General features: G+C 41.7%; 1 protein-coding gene across 7 annotated transcripts in view; it reads right to left on the reverse strand.

The window, feature by feature from the left end:
• DOCK11 (dedicator of cytokinesis 11) overlaps positions 1–14,975 on the reverse strand; it is an 87,850-nt gene that overhangs the window by 4,189 nt on the left and 68,686 nt on the right. For 6 of the 7 annotated variants that reach the window (XM_041119024.1, XM_041119022.1, XM_029996964.1 and 3 more), the window contains 11 exons: positions 14,509–14,622; positions 12,561–12,776; positions 12,422–12,479; positions 10,859–10,965; positions 9,749–9,871; positions 8,719–8,832; positions 6,768–6,914; positions 5,552–5,762; positions 5,020–5,210; positions 4,232–4,332; positions 2,561–2,699 (listed from right to left, as the gene is read on the reverse strand). In XM_041119024.1, coding sequence (XP_040974958.1) covers positions 2,561–2,699; positions 4,232–4,332; positions 5,020–5,210; positions 5,552–5,762; positions 6,768–6,914; positions 8,719–8,832; positions 9,749–9,871; positions 10,859–10,965; positions 12,422–12,479; positions 12,561–12,776; positions 14,509–14,622 — 1,521 coding nt within the window. Of the gene's footprint in view, positions 1–2,560; positions 2,700–4,231; positions 4,333–5,019; positions 5,211–5,551; positions 5,763–6,767; positions 6,915–8,718; positions 8,833–9,748; positions 9,872–10,858; positions 10,966–12,417; positions 12,480–12,560; positions 12,777–14,508; positions 14,623–14,975 lie in introns of those variants that run through there. The other variant, XR_005931041.1, reaches the window with a different exon arrangement.

Genomic DNA, 14,975 nt, shown 5'->3' on the forward strand with positions numbered 1-14,975 from the left:
ATTCAAGAAAAGTTTCAGTTCATTATTATTATCAAGCTGTTTAAAAAGGTATGCAAAAGAGATATCCAACCTTGTCTTCAAAGCTGTTTCGCAAAGGCAGCATAACAAAGAAATGAGAAAGAAGAGTAATTTAGCAATTTCTGTAGCATTCATATATACACTGCTCTGTGTATTACTGGATCATTTTTAGTTACAACTATCCAGTATAGGAAAGAAACAATTCTCTGTATAGCCATTTTTTAAATTATATATTAGCAGTAACAGAATTCTAATAGTTTTCTTGGTAAGCACGGGCAGCACCTGTACCTAAATACAGCAAACACTCACTACATCCGTGCCACGTTGCAAGATTTTGTACTTTATAACTTGAAGGATGGTCTTACAGCACAGGATCTAACCAGACTGGTAGAGCTGCTCTAGAGCTGACTGTGTATTTGTTTTTCACCCTGTGGTTCACCAGTCAACAAGTTAGTTAGCCTGACTTTACATTAGAGAAACTGAGATCACTGGCCATCGTAAACAGTTTCTGGACATCAATTTTCTGCTACTCTCCGAGGCTTCCTGTACCTGTTCAGCTGCAGTTTATCAATTTTTTGTGTTTACATTTCCCTAACTTAAAAGATAGGTCACTGGCTGGCCCAGTGAGTTATCCATCTGCTCTGCCATCTCAAACTAAGTGCACTGCCTGTGTTGTTTTGGGGCACTGACAATATTTAGAAAAGCATATGTTATTTGCAACAGAACCCTAAACTAATGTAGTATACTTTTTATGTTTAACTGCGTAATTTTGCAGAAGAGGAAAGCATGTCTCATGAAATTTAATTTGTTAGATACTTAGGTCATTTGATGGCAATACAAAGTTCAAGTCAGCAGTTATCTACATAATGTTGTACAGCCATAAAGAACAGTGCTCGTAAACATGATCTTTTATGCTGCCTTTTGATCTAACACAAGAAGAAAGTGAGAAGTATATCCTTGCCAGTGAGGCCTTCGCTTCGACATTTCAGTTGCCGTAGTATTTTGCCCATTAACCAAAGGCAACATGACAGTGGATTTGTAAATCTATCAAGATACTAGGGAGTGTGCTTTAACAATGCTTCTTGGTTCTAAGATAATATTAACTATTGTACTGTGACGGTACAGAACTGAGTGATTTGGTTTTGATTTGACTATTACAGAATTCAGAAACCGCAAAAGTTCCAACAGCTGCATGCAAATTAAATGTCTTGGAAAGGTTTACTTGCAAACAGCTTAGAGTAAGCAGGTGGCAACTCCTATGAACGAACAACTCTGAGCAAAATTCAGCAGTGGAGTATACACGGTTTTCATGTACATGAAAAAAAAGAGTGTGCCGAATGTGCTAAATTAGTAATTTGCACACTAAGAAAATGGTGGTCCTGAGCAGAATAGCAGGGAAATCTAACAAAAGCAAGGGGGATCCAGCAGTCACTTACTCTCAAATGGATCCTCCCTTATACTCCTACAACAAAATTCAGCCCCATCATGAGACTGTTTCCCTGAAATGATATTGTACTCTTCCATAACAAGACTCTGTTTGACTTCCATAAGCATTATTTTATTGTAAAAAAACCTGACTTACAAATAGCAGCCTGGTGCAGTTGTATTATTTTGCCACTTGCACATTTTAGCATTAGTTTGAACAACTGCTCAACTTATTGTGGAATTTGCCTATATATTTTTAGTGACTTAAAATGTTGCATTTTTAATTAATAGTCACACATGGACTGTAAGTTGAGTAACTGGGAGATTCTGAAAACATTCTTCTAAATTTCAAGTACTATGAATCACAATGCAGTCTGTACCATTCATTTTATGTGCTTGATACTATAAATCTACAATGAGCTTCCTTTTGTCATAATGAAGGCAAAATTAAAGAGCAGAGGTGCGGAGATTACTTCAGAAAGCCAGTTTTCATCTAATTTCACAGGATGATACTAGGTAGAAGTGCAGCTATTCTTTGAATCTCTCACCTCTCTGATGCTACTATTCAAATGTATTTTCCTAGAAAGATCCAAGAAAACATTAAAACATAGGTCAGATAAATTCGCACAAATATTTTAATGGTGCATATAAATAGCACGTTGGCATTAGGCCAAAATTAAAAGAAAACATCATTTAATGAAAAATAAAAAAAAAAAAAAAAGGAACTTCAGCTGGATATAACTAAGGAAATGGAAATTTTGCCAGAGAATTTTGACTTGTGACTTATCACAGGATTCTTACGATGTAGAAAACATGAGGCAAAACATGGCACAGGATTTCTGATGATCACGGCAGCCAGGAAACTAACGGTATGTGTCAGCAAAGACTCCACCCTGAAGCACATTGTATACCAACACCAGGCTGTGACTTTCAATCAACGGAAACTGGTTTTAGGAATCCACCAAGTGTATAATTTACTTTTCACATTCAGTTACTCGCCTTTTTATATTTAGCTAAATAATATGAAGAGTGATCAAGTTTTCAATTAGTTTTCAACATTAGCTAGTTTTCAAGCACAGAGAACCACCTCTGTGGGCTCCTGACACGCAGTACATGCCTGTTCGTGGATGATGTCAGAAAGCTCTTTCACCATATCCCGAAAGTTTGATTTTAGCCCCTCATGGTACTCCACTTGGTCCTCCTTAATGAGTCGCTCGTTGAGCTCCAGAGCAATTCCACAGGCTTGTATAAACTTCCTGGGGAGGAAAGAAATGAACTTTGGCATTACAATAGCCCAGTCTTCTACCACAGCAAACAACCAAACAGATAGGCAAATCTCATTTTTCCCCCCTTTTCTCCAACACTTGGGACAAGTCACTTTCTGGGTGCATCCCTGACACAGTGTATCAGGGAATGGGGAGGGACTGCAACACAGGTACTGGGCTTTCCGCTGGAGCTCCTTCGAGCCAGGATGCTCAGTAGATGGGACACGCGCACCTGCAGTACGACACAGCGGTCTCGCACCTTCACCCCGACCTGTAGGACCACACACAGCTTGCAGATCCCGGATAAGCCCAACCAGCTGCACACAGGGTCACAAACCAGGGGGAGGCCATGGTGAGGCAGAGAGAGGAAATCAGTCGCACGGGGCTTGGCAGGTCTGGGTGTACGTGATGGAGCGTGTGTGGTTGAGAGGTCAAGCTGCTAACAGCAGACACACCCTCCAGAAAGAAATTTAGATCACGGGGAGCTGTAATATTGTGTTCTTGGTTACTGTTACTGATTTTCTTTGCTTCGTTTCACGCACATATTTCTCCTTTTTTATAGACTACAAAGAACATACAAGCACAACTGGGATTTTCTGGGATTTTTTGCATGAAATAGAGATTGTGTCTGCCCTGGCTGCACTGCGAGGCTGGAAAGTAAAACCGCCTTCCCTCTGTTCTGCATCCACGTGTGGCAGGTTTGCAGGGATTGTTCCCTTATTTGTTCTGTGGTTTGCTAGGTTACTCAGTACACTGAAGGAAAATAGGATTGGCCCAAATGCTGCCTTCTCCATACACTGACTGATGGGTGAAGTGGGAGTCACCAGCACCCAGTAATGAATGCAGGAGCTGGTGGGCAACTGATTGCTCCTGAGAGGTCCAGAAAAATAGTGTGGCAAAGGCTCATGTTCCTGAGGTGAAGCAGGAGCTGCCTGATTATATCTTGGGGGACACTCTCAAGTGGGAGGCAAAACCAACCCTAATGGACAGGAGTTAGAAAAACACCTGTGCAAGTCACATAGTTTCAAAAATTAGCAACAGGAACAAGAACGATGGTTTTCCATAAACTGGGAAGGGATTTGATTTAAAACAATTCAAGTTCATAATTTTCTAGTAAAAAAATCCCCTTGGAAAGATTGGGAAACAATGCACCATATGAAAGATCGCCGAACACAAGACTGTCAGACCTCTGGTTTTCAAACATACTTTCTTCACATGGTAATTTCAAATACCCACATAAACCGTTTAAGCAGGTGTTCAAGCAAATCTCCGCATGGAGATCACAGCCCTGAGCTTGGGAACTCCTGATGTATATAGTTACATTGGTTTTTTTCATGTGTCTGAGCACCCACATCCCTGTGAGACTTGGATCTTTATAAGGCACTAAGCCTAAGATTAATGTCTTAATGCTAAGACATCTAAGCATTCAGCATCTGCTGATTTTGGAGACAGACAAAAATATAAGCAAAGCAGATACCAGGTTCCAGCCAGCTGGCTAGTTTTTATTACATTAGAAATCCTACCTGAACATTTCTTTTAACTCATTCACCTTCTTAGTAGGATATTTGCCGGACTGGCTGTCACTTAGGAAAGCTCTGGCATAGGCCAAGGGACCAGCATTAACCTAGAACCAAAGAAGTAAGAAATCATTTATGCTAGAACTTCTGTTGACCTGCTAAAGGCAGTTGTGAAGGGTATAACAATTTTAAAAAAACCACACCCAAACATTAGCATACTATTTGATTGCCACCAACTCTGCAACATTATGCCACCAACTCTGCATAATGTCACAAGAGGGACCTGAAGTTTCAAAAGTTGAGTATTAGTTTTTCTATCTAGGTTTTTTAAGAGATAAGATATCTTTTAAAAGATAAATGGAGATAAGAGAGATGCAATCTGTTTCCTCATACTTTCCTCTTATTTCCATTTGGAAGAGCAGTATGGTCTGAGTCTCAAGGTCATTTACCCAGCTGGAGAAGTCAGGCTTACAAAAAGGCTATCTCTGCCGGATACCTACAGTACAGTCTTCAAGAGTTAAGTATCTTTCAGCATTCAGCCACGGCCAGGTAATGTGCAGTTACACTTGGACTTGACACTGTAAACACCACTGGACAAAATGCTTATTACCTTGAGCCACCAGCTAATGTACCACTGTAAGCAGCAGGGCAAGCTGTGCTGGCAAGTTGATGGCTGCAGTGCTGCAAACGAGGTAGTTAATGATTTCTGGAAAGTGAATGTGTTGCGTTGTGAAAAGATGACTCACTCTGAGATGTGTATATAAATGCAATTTTGAATGGACATCAAGCCTTACCTGCACAGAAACACAGCCTTGCAATTTGAGTTGCAGCTGGATCATGTCAACATCACCAGTGGAGCAGAGTTTCTGCAGCTCTGCCGTCTTGTCTTTTATTTCATCGGTAGCGACATCAATTGGTTTTAAATTAACCTGATGCTCATAATTGACTGGAATTCTCTTCTTTACATATGGAAAGGAGTTCAAAGCTAGCAGAAGCAGCAAAGGAAATTTATAGATTGAAAAGTCATGCAGCAAATATGAGTACTTTTCATAGAACATACACAAGCAGATCCTTGCCCTCAGGGTTTTACTCGGTGTGTGTGAAATCGCAAACAAGGCTGTAATTTACCAGCATGATCTATTAATTTGTAAAAATTTGCACACAGAAATATAAGGTAAATTCCTCCTCCCAACCAGAATATTGTATCACAATTCTGATTAAGTAGTTGAGAGAATTTCTGATTCTTTTGGGATATTTTCATGAGCTAAAATAGTCTAAAAATAGTTGCTGATACATACTGTCTCATGTTCAGATGCTTGTACTTACTAGTTAGAATGGTCCTTTTTTTACACTGTTCTTCCACGCTGCCATGCTTTTTCCCGGATAAAGTGTAAGGAGTTTCAAATACAAATCTATTGATGTTATGATTTCTTTCAAATTCAGTCTTTCTTTCAGAGATTTCTTTTTCTTCAAAATAGGGCTTCACGTAAGTCACTTGAATATGGGCATACTTAGGATCGAGGTCTTTAACATTGACCTGTGAAATAAGGGGGTTACTCCTTAGAAGAACAAAGGTTAATAACTTAACTTATAATTGGTTAATTATGTGTGAATGACATACCAAACACTCCATTTGACCTCAGCAGTGATGTCTAGACCATCGCCCAGCAGACACACAAGACAAGGTGTGGCACAAGAAATACCTCATCCGGTGCCAAACAAGCTGCATCTGGAACAGTTAGCCATATCGCCTTATCCAGCAATGCAGCACATGCCTGAGCTACTTAGTCCTTCTAATATGACCGTATTGCTTCCACACCATGAGCTAGCACTCATACAGTACTGTGCTGTGGCATGCAAATCTGCAGGCTTGCACGAAGCAAGCTTTAGGATCACCAGCAATGTCTTTGGTAACTCAAGACAGATCCATGGTTGCAACCTAAGGGTGTGAACAGCCCTTGCAGGGAGCACGAATGGGTATTCCATAGGAAAAGGAAGGAGCTATGGCTGCAAGGCCACAAAAGATTTTCTTTTAGACTTGCAGTGTCAAAGCAACAAGTAACTCTGCTTCCAGTCATCTGCTCCTCTGAGCTGGCTCCTAAGGCCTCCCAACAAGAGGGCTCAGTGAGATGTGGATTGCAATTTCCCATTTGTAATTCCCAATTCATTTCTTTCCACCTGGGAGCCAGATCAGCACCAAAACTTGTCAAGCTGTGCAATATGTCCACATAGGAACATGAGGATGCAAGGGGCAATTGGAAGCAAGGTGCTTGTAAGAGGGTGGGAGGGCTCGCTGCTCCCTTCCTACTGGCAGAAGGAAGGGATGCTCTGTCATCTCCCATCTTCAGCTCCACAGAGCGAAGCTCATCCTTCTGGGCTCCATTTGCACAGTGCTTAGAGCAGTGCAGTCCCAAGCCCTGATGAGTATTAGAATACAGTCCATAATTTTGTCACGCTCATCAGCATGCTGCTCTCTATTACGTGGCCCTGATGTTCACTGCTAATAGCATTTCATTAGCTTGTTCATGAAGTTTAACTCTACCTTGTTAGAATCCTGGATAATCTTTACAGTCTCCGACCCAAATTTTTCTCCATAAAGTTTAAGAAGTCTGAAGGAGATCTCCGAGAGGCCTGTCAGCTTGGGTTCCTTATAGATGTATTCCTTCCCATCTTCTTCTTCAAAGAACGTCTAGCATTAACCACAAACAAGTAGTGAGGAACAGCTGGGTTTCTTCGCTTGGAAAACTATTTTATATTTGCTACTTTGAAAGCAAGTTTCTACTAATATTTCAGAAAGTCAAGAAGGTTTAGAAGGCTACAGCTTGTTTAAAGTCTCACTGAACTTGGCCTGTTTAATAATTTCCTTCAAGAATTGTGTAAAAAAATCATAAAATTCCTCAACCAACACAAACACGTCACTGCTGAACACAAAGGCTTGAATATGACTAGTGAGAAATCTAAACAATGTGGAAGATGGGTTTGGCCAGCAGTTGACTTTTTGGAAGGCTGGAAAGAGGCAAGCAGGAGAAAAACCACAAAAACAAGGCGTAGAGAAGGAGCAGAAAGACACATAAGTTGAGGTAGCCCTGATAGCAGAGCCACATGAACAGCCTGTAGAGAAGGATTTTGTGTAGGCTGAAAGGGACTCCAAGCAATAAAAAAAGAAATGGGTTTCCACTGCTTTGATTCCTCTTGTATTCAGGGAAGAGGAACTTGGTGTATTTGCTGTAAATAGAGACAAAATTGCATTAAAGGTCGTGCCTGCATCAACAGTCCTCCCTGTAATGGAAACAGCATGAAAGCTTCATGCTTTGGCAAGTTGTTCCAGTCAGAAATTGTGACAGAGTGCTAAGACTATCTCTGTGTAGCTGGCATATAAAGCCAGCAAAGCTTTAAAGTGCAAAACTGGCTCAAGTATTGGTTGTCAGGATGATACGTTACATAGCTTAATTTTAGGGGCTGATCCAGTTATTTCTACAGCTTCTAGAAAACTAAGCTAGCAGTTGTTTCCTTTCATCTATTGGTAACCTTATTTACTTTTTACATATCCAAAGTTAAAGATAAGATGAGGACAAAAATAAATTGTATGTTTGCTGCAGCAAAAGTCAACGCTCTCAGACGTTGTGTGTGTAATAACAGTGGTGTTCAAAGGTACAAACCCAAGATGGTCTCAGGGGTATTCATCACCTCCTCTGAAAGAAGGAACAACGAGAAGCAGGGCTAATATCATTTACATGGCATTTTCGAAAGAGGGGTCCTGCATCTCCTCCATAGTTATGGGTCCACAAGCAGAAGCAGATAGTTTAGAGACACAAGGGACATGAGGGGTAACACACTTTATTAGATTAACCCACAAATAGCTGGAGAAAAAAAATAAAACCACAACTGCTTTCAGGCTCAGAAGACTTCATCAGATGTGATAAGATCATGCTCTTTCTTGGGACTCTGAGCCCAAGATGATGTCCACGTTTCCAGCTACCTCAGCTAACAAAAATACTACCTATCTCTGCAAGTACATAACCAACCCTGATACATATTTTGCCTGCAGCTTCTTCCATAACCTTTTACCCTATAATACCTCGAAGGGAGCAGCAATTGTCTGTAGAAGAAAATGTCTGTTACTACTACTGTTTATATACTATGGTTATATACTGTTACTGGTTATATACTATACACACTAAATTGTGTTTGTGTAACTTATTATAACTATAATTACAACCCCCCCCCCCGGTGTTTTCTGAACCCACTAAGCCATTTCCTAACTGCTGAGTTGTTTTATGAAAAGCCCACCAGCAGAAACATAAGCTTTATACTAAATCAAATGCTCCTGGAGAGAGACACAAACCCTCACCTCAAGGATGCAATAGCAAAACGCTCACGTAGACGCGCCGGTGGCTGCACCAGAGGAGCTGGCAGGCTTTTCAGCAGAGCAGCAGCTTTAGCGGCCAGGCTGCCTGGTGAGGGGTGGCTGGCGAGCCGGTGTATATACTTACTTGTCCATAAAAGGCCACTCTGAAAAAGGTTCCAAGAAGCCTCTTCCTTGTGTGCATTACTTCCAATATCTTAGCATATGCTCCGTGAAGCGTTCTGTACAGCTGAGTAAGTTTCTGGAAATCAAATCTTGACATCATTAAACCAGAATTTCGCAAGCAGGAAATTCTAGCTGACACTAGAAGCTACTGAGATATCTGAACACAATCCTTTAGGGAATTCCAACTTGAATTTCTAAAGAGGTTGAACTCACGCAGTTTTCTTTGGAAAAACCTCAGTCTTAGGTACATGCTTCTCTTCAGGTCTGAAAGGTACCACAGACTGCAGTAACACCACTATCCTTAGAGAGAAGGCTGAGCCTACTGTCTCAGCATCTTCCCTGACTGAGCCTTTAAGGGTAGAGCAGCTTGCAGTATTTTACCCAGGAATTCTTTTTTGATGAAAACCAGCTTTATGATGAAAAAATAGATGAAGGCTTCCCTGAGATTCAATTATATAGTTGGATGGTGTCCTGATGTGGAGCGGGTCATGGGAGAGGGAGGGAAAGAGGAGCACTATCCAGCAGTCGAGCAACAGCCTCACCATAGAAGCACGGGTCACAGCAGGTGTTGGGAAGGAGCAAGGCGGTGGGATGGTCACAGCTTCCTTCCTTCCTCTCCAGTTGCCACTGAATTACCTGCAGATCTAGTCCTTTCTTTGAACAGTTCTCCCTCTGTTTTTAACCCTTAAAATGCTCAAGTCTCAAAAAGAATCTAGCTTTGATGAGCATATGGGATGATGACAGCTTTATTTTAGGGGAAAGAAGGTGAGAACTATTCACTAAATATGAGTCTTCCATGTCTTTAGCTTTAATAATTACCCTCCAGACCATTGCTTTTACTAATTTGTTTAATGACCAGCAATGAAGCACAGTGTGTGCTTTACTGACACCAATTCATTAACTCATAACTTCAAAAATAAAAAAGCCTCCTGTTTTTTTCTTAGCGATCTAGAAAATTACCTGATATATGCAAACTAGTTCAAAATACCTACCTCAAATTCACGCCGCTTTTCATAAATAGGAATGATCAGTTTGGAAACTTCAGAAATTGTTTCGTAACGCTCTGCTTTCCACAGGCCATCTACACACTGTTCCAGCAGCTCCACCAGGACTTCCTACGAAAGCAACCAAATGGGTGTTGTTAATAACAGTCAAAATTAGAAGAGAAAAGCATTTTAACTTCAGATACTTTAACAGGTCCAAGTGTAGGTAGCCACAGTTACGTAAGTTTAAACCCTGTGTGTTCCTGGCCTTTCCAAACGTATTCTAAATTTTGGGGGGGAGGGAAGAAAAAAGGACAAGTTATTTTTTAAAAGTTCATTCATTCTTAATAAATCGTTAGCACAATAGCCAGCATGTAACTGTTGGTATTTAGCTACCCCCCAAGGAGAATGCCAAAACTCTGGGAGGGTATGGAGATGACAGCACTGAAGTCAGAGGTACAAGTCTAAGAAACACGTCTAAGTAACGTGTGTGAATAGCAGTGGGATGTGACGCTAATGATCCTCAAGCCTAGTCCTGATGAATGGGCAATTGGGCAGCTGGGCTGCAGGGCCACCTTGCTCAGCCACGTGGCCCACCCAACACAGTTGTACAGGGATGGTGCAGAAGTAATTGTGAGACTTTATGACTCACAGGAGGATCTACCCACTTCCCCAGTGCCCTGCTATGGTTTCTGGATTGTTCTGCTAATGTGGTGTCCTGCAGCACAGCCCTCACTCAAGGGGAACCTAAGCTGACCTCTCACTCAGCATAGCTTGACTTGCATTCTGTCCCTCCTTGGAAATACCATGCTGTGCTGCCCTGTGCAGGCAGAATGGGCATTTGCATAACATGGCAGGCAAAGATTGTGGTGTAGCTTTTTCAGTCTCAGTGCTAGAAAAGCCTTTCAAAGGAACCAAGAACTTACACCAGTTTTACCTATCTTAATTGTACACGGAAAATCCTTCAATGCAGATTTCTCTTGGGAGATTGCTGTGGAACAGTCTTCCTTACAGATGCCAGTGCACAACTATAATTTGGTAGAGCTCATGTGAACAAAGTCTAAAACTAAATCCTAATCAGCTATCAAATATCCTGTAGTCTATACTGCAGGACCTCACCTCACTGTAATGTACATCCATCATCCCACCATCTTCTTTCATTGCACCTTCTTCATCAATGTTGGGAGTGATTTTCCTGAAGGCAGTGCATCCACTGGGGAAGAGTTCTGTAGCAGACAAAAGCAGATGGATTAGTGGAATAACGTATCTCAAATGTGTCATGCTTTAATGGCCAGGGAAGCAGTCTAGCTGATAGTGAAGTCCTACAAGTAGCAGGGGACCTGACTCACATTTTTGCTACTGATTTGCTATATGAGACTGAACACATCAGAACCTCCCCAGCCATTTGCTATGGGGGTCATTCCTAGTACATAACTAACACCAAGCACAACAGATTTCCCAGTGTGCTATCTGGAAGTCACATTTGTCCAACATAACCAGCTGCAACCAACTGAAAGTCAAGAGAGAAGGACAAGAGTATATCTTTGCGCAGAAGGTGCAAGAAGAAAGCTATCATTGGATGCTGGAGAGCTGGGTGGTAAGTGAACAGGATTGTACACTCCTAGCAGAAAGCACAGTTATGTACCCCAAAACTTTGAGTAGTTCAGCCTTTACTGAACCCTTTGCAGCCTATGTATATGTAAGGAGTGCCAGTGACAGAGATAACTCAATGTTTTCACTTGATATTCCTTTGGATTTGTTCCTCTTCCATTTTACAAGTTCTCCTGTATCAGCGGCTGTGGTAAGCAGCCTCCAGGGTACAAATAAAGAATTGCCGACTTTCAATACTCTCTCTTCTGCCGCCATGTGAAATATGTATATGTATCAGAAAAACAAGTCCTGATTTTCCCCACTTAGCCAACACAAAGTACAGAATTTGAAGGGAATCCAAGCTCCCCGAGCAAGGCACTTAAGACCTTTCCAGCCAAGGCAGTGCATGTAAGCAGCTTTTATGGAGCCTTAACTTTCCGAAATGTTGTGTCCATTTCAACAATTACTCCTTTACACAGAAATGAGAAGTGGGGTCAATATATCAACTGTGGAACAGATATTTAAAAGAAAACCTGCAAAGTGGTATTACTTGAGAACACACAAGTTTGTCTTTCCTTCCTGTTTTGCATTAAGCCACAACACTTTTTTCCTGATTGTTCTTTACATATTTGTATAGTTAGGCTATAGTCTCATTTTTTGACTGAATTTTGACTGCTTTAGTCTATAGTTTTCTGTACTGCTTATTGTGATACTTCTGATGAACATATTGACAGCCAGTTTTTAACATGGGCTTCCCCTGTGAGTACATTTCCTAATGTAAAATACAACTGAACATTTAAACCGAGACACAATGTGTCAGTTGTTATTTCACTCAGCAAGGTGCCAACATGACTGTCTAAGCAGACCTGGGCAGCCTAGTAAATGCCTGTGTATGAACAACTGGATTCCTTTCTTAAAAAACCCTCATCTTCTTCTAGCTTTATTCACTGCATTCATTTTTTTTCCTTTTTAGCTTGTTTCTAATATGATCATTTACCAAATCGAGAGAAACTTGTCTTTAAAAAGATTCTGATCCCCCCAAAACCCACCACTGCATTGTCTTCCTTGTGCCTCCGAACAGCACACACTTACTTTTCCTGTGTAGAAACTCTGCAACGAGGGCTGCTACATGAACGTAACACATGGCTGCCTGCAAAGTACAAAGGGAAAATTAAAACGTCATCTGTACATCTGTCTTGTTGTGCACCATGTTTTTAATTACATGAATTACCTCTGAAAAGTCTCCGTTTTTTACATGTATCTTTGCCATACTGTCCAGCCACGTTTTCCGGAGCTCGGGGGTACTTGCATAAGATTTGGCTAAACTGTACTGTAGATCTATCAACATTTCTGGGTCCTTTTCATGTTCTTTCATTTGAGCGGTAGCCATAAGCACTGTACGGATTCTCTTTGTCAAATCTTTGACTTCGGAGGGAAAAGCAGTTGCCTGACACAAAACAAATCTAATTAGAAGCAAATACGGAAATAAAAGGTGTTCCAGGCTTTGCCAAAGAAAGACCGTCACTACCCTTTCAGCCAACACTCCACCTACTGCCAAACTGAAAACACCGAGAACACAGGAGGTAAGACTAACTAGCTTTTACTTATTGAACTCACGCTGCATACAGTGTACAGTATTTCATAGGCAATTAGAGGCTTTTCAATCTGGGCGTGCACAGGGCCAATCTCTCCTGGTCATGGGCAGGACGCCAAGTTGGCTGTTCCCATGCTACAGTGAGGCAGATACTTTGGCATCCTGAGGAGCCGGTGTGAGAGCGAGACAGAAGTGCTCCATGCATGCAAATGTCTCAGGATGGGACCATAAACCATGCCTGAAGTATTTTTCATGTCATTCAACATCCGGCTTGGTAGCCTCTGATGTGGCCACTCTTCAATTCCTAAAGCACCAAAGCATTTGTAGAGCTTCCCACCACAGGAATGTAATAAATAAATAAATAAATAAAAACCGGCTCCAGTCTGATCCTCTGCTCAGAGCAGGGCCATCATCGAGTTAGAGCAAGGCTTGTCTGGCCAAGTTTTATAATCTCCAAGGACAGAAATCCCACCTCCTTTCTGGACCTGCCCCAGGGCTGCACCATGTTCTTGGGAAATAATTTTTTCTTTAAGTAAAGTTGGAATTTCCCTTGCAGAAACTCATGCCCATTGCCTCTTGTCCTGACGCACCACACCTCTGAGAAGAGCCTGACCTCCTCATCTCTATAACCTCCCTTTCGGTAGTGGAAAGCAGCAGTTAGGTCTCCCCTCAGCTTTCTCTCCTCTGTGGTAAGCCTGGCTCATGTTCCCTCTCCTCAGGCTCCTGCTCCCTAGCTATCTCTGTGGCTGTGCGTGGTACCCTCTCCAGTGTACTGAAATCTCTCTTGTACTCTTGCACTTATATAAATACATAAACTGGATATAATGATGGTCTCATGATGTAAAATATGAGCAGCAAAGTATGGCTCAGAGAAACCCTTATACGCACCTCTGTACAGAAGTGTTTGCCAGGTATACCCTAACTATAACTTTGTTATAGCATGATTCAACACCTAACTGAGGTTCCCATTCCACCTTTAGGTCATAGGATAATCACAGAACTGTAAAAACGCTTCCCATTTTCCTCTATCCTACTTTGGCAGCTACACTGTGTGCAGTGGAGCAAGCTGCAGTGATGATATATTGTTCAATGGGTTGGGTAGAAGCTGTTAATTCTAGCGCAAGACAGACAATTATTTTCCGAAGGAATACAGCCATTAATCTCCATGAAAGAGTGCCTTCTTAATATTACCGACACTCGATTAATTAAAATTAATTCCTGCTAATTATTACCTTCAGCCAACAGAAATACCAGACCCTCCCTTGTCATTCGTCTCAAAGCTGGAAGTTCTTGAGAAGCTCTTTGGACACCCTTGCAAGCAGCACGCTTTGCAAAGCGTAGCCTGAATGGCAGAGCTCCCTCCTCTAAGTGTGAGGCCTCACAGATGGAGCATGACCTGCCTGTGCAGCTGACCCTACTGCTGTTGGCATAATCCTTGTTTACTGAGCAAACACAGCCCACTCTGAGCTTATAAATCATAGTTCCAATCATTAGACCTACCCTTAAACATGATTTCCTTGAGTGCGTCCCCAGTCTTGCATTAATGGCTGATAGCACATGATGTGATTTAATGTCTCCAACTTACCTTCATAGGCCTGTCACTGTTTGCAAAGTTGTTAATGATGAGCAAGGAGTCCTGAAATCTTGTCCCGCCGCTGAGTGCCACATCTGCTATTAATTGGCTCACTGCAATTATTATCTGTTGGGACAGGGTAGGGGCTTTATTTAAACAAGCCCTAATAGAAGAGTTTTATTGTCACAGTTACATAAAATGCTTACGGGAAAACATCACGTCTTTCCCACAACATAAGCAATGGTTGTTGTTGTGGCTTTGCTGTCACATGTCCCAAGGACAAATACTCCCCAGAGGACCAAACTGCTTTGCTGAACAGTGAGTTCACAGAATTAACAATATAACAATCATAGTACAAATCCCTGGTTGTACATTAGTTACCTTCTTCCATGACTCATTACAACCCAGACGGTATTCATCTGCCCCACTAGGTATCTAAATTTGCTTCAAAAAACCAGTGCTGCAAAAGCAGCTCCAGG

This window comes from Aquila chrysaetos, chromosome 21 (assembly GCF_900496995.4).
Source record: "Aquila chrysaetos chrysaetos chromosome 21, bAquChr1.4, whole genome shotgun sequence".
NCBI lineage: Eukaryota > Metazoa > Chordata > Aves > Accipitriformes > Accipitridae > Aquila > Aquila chrysaetos.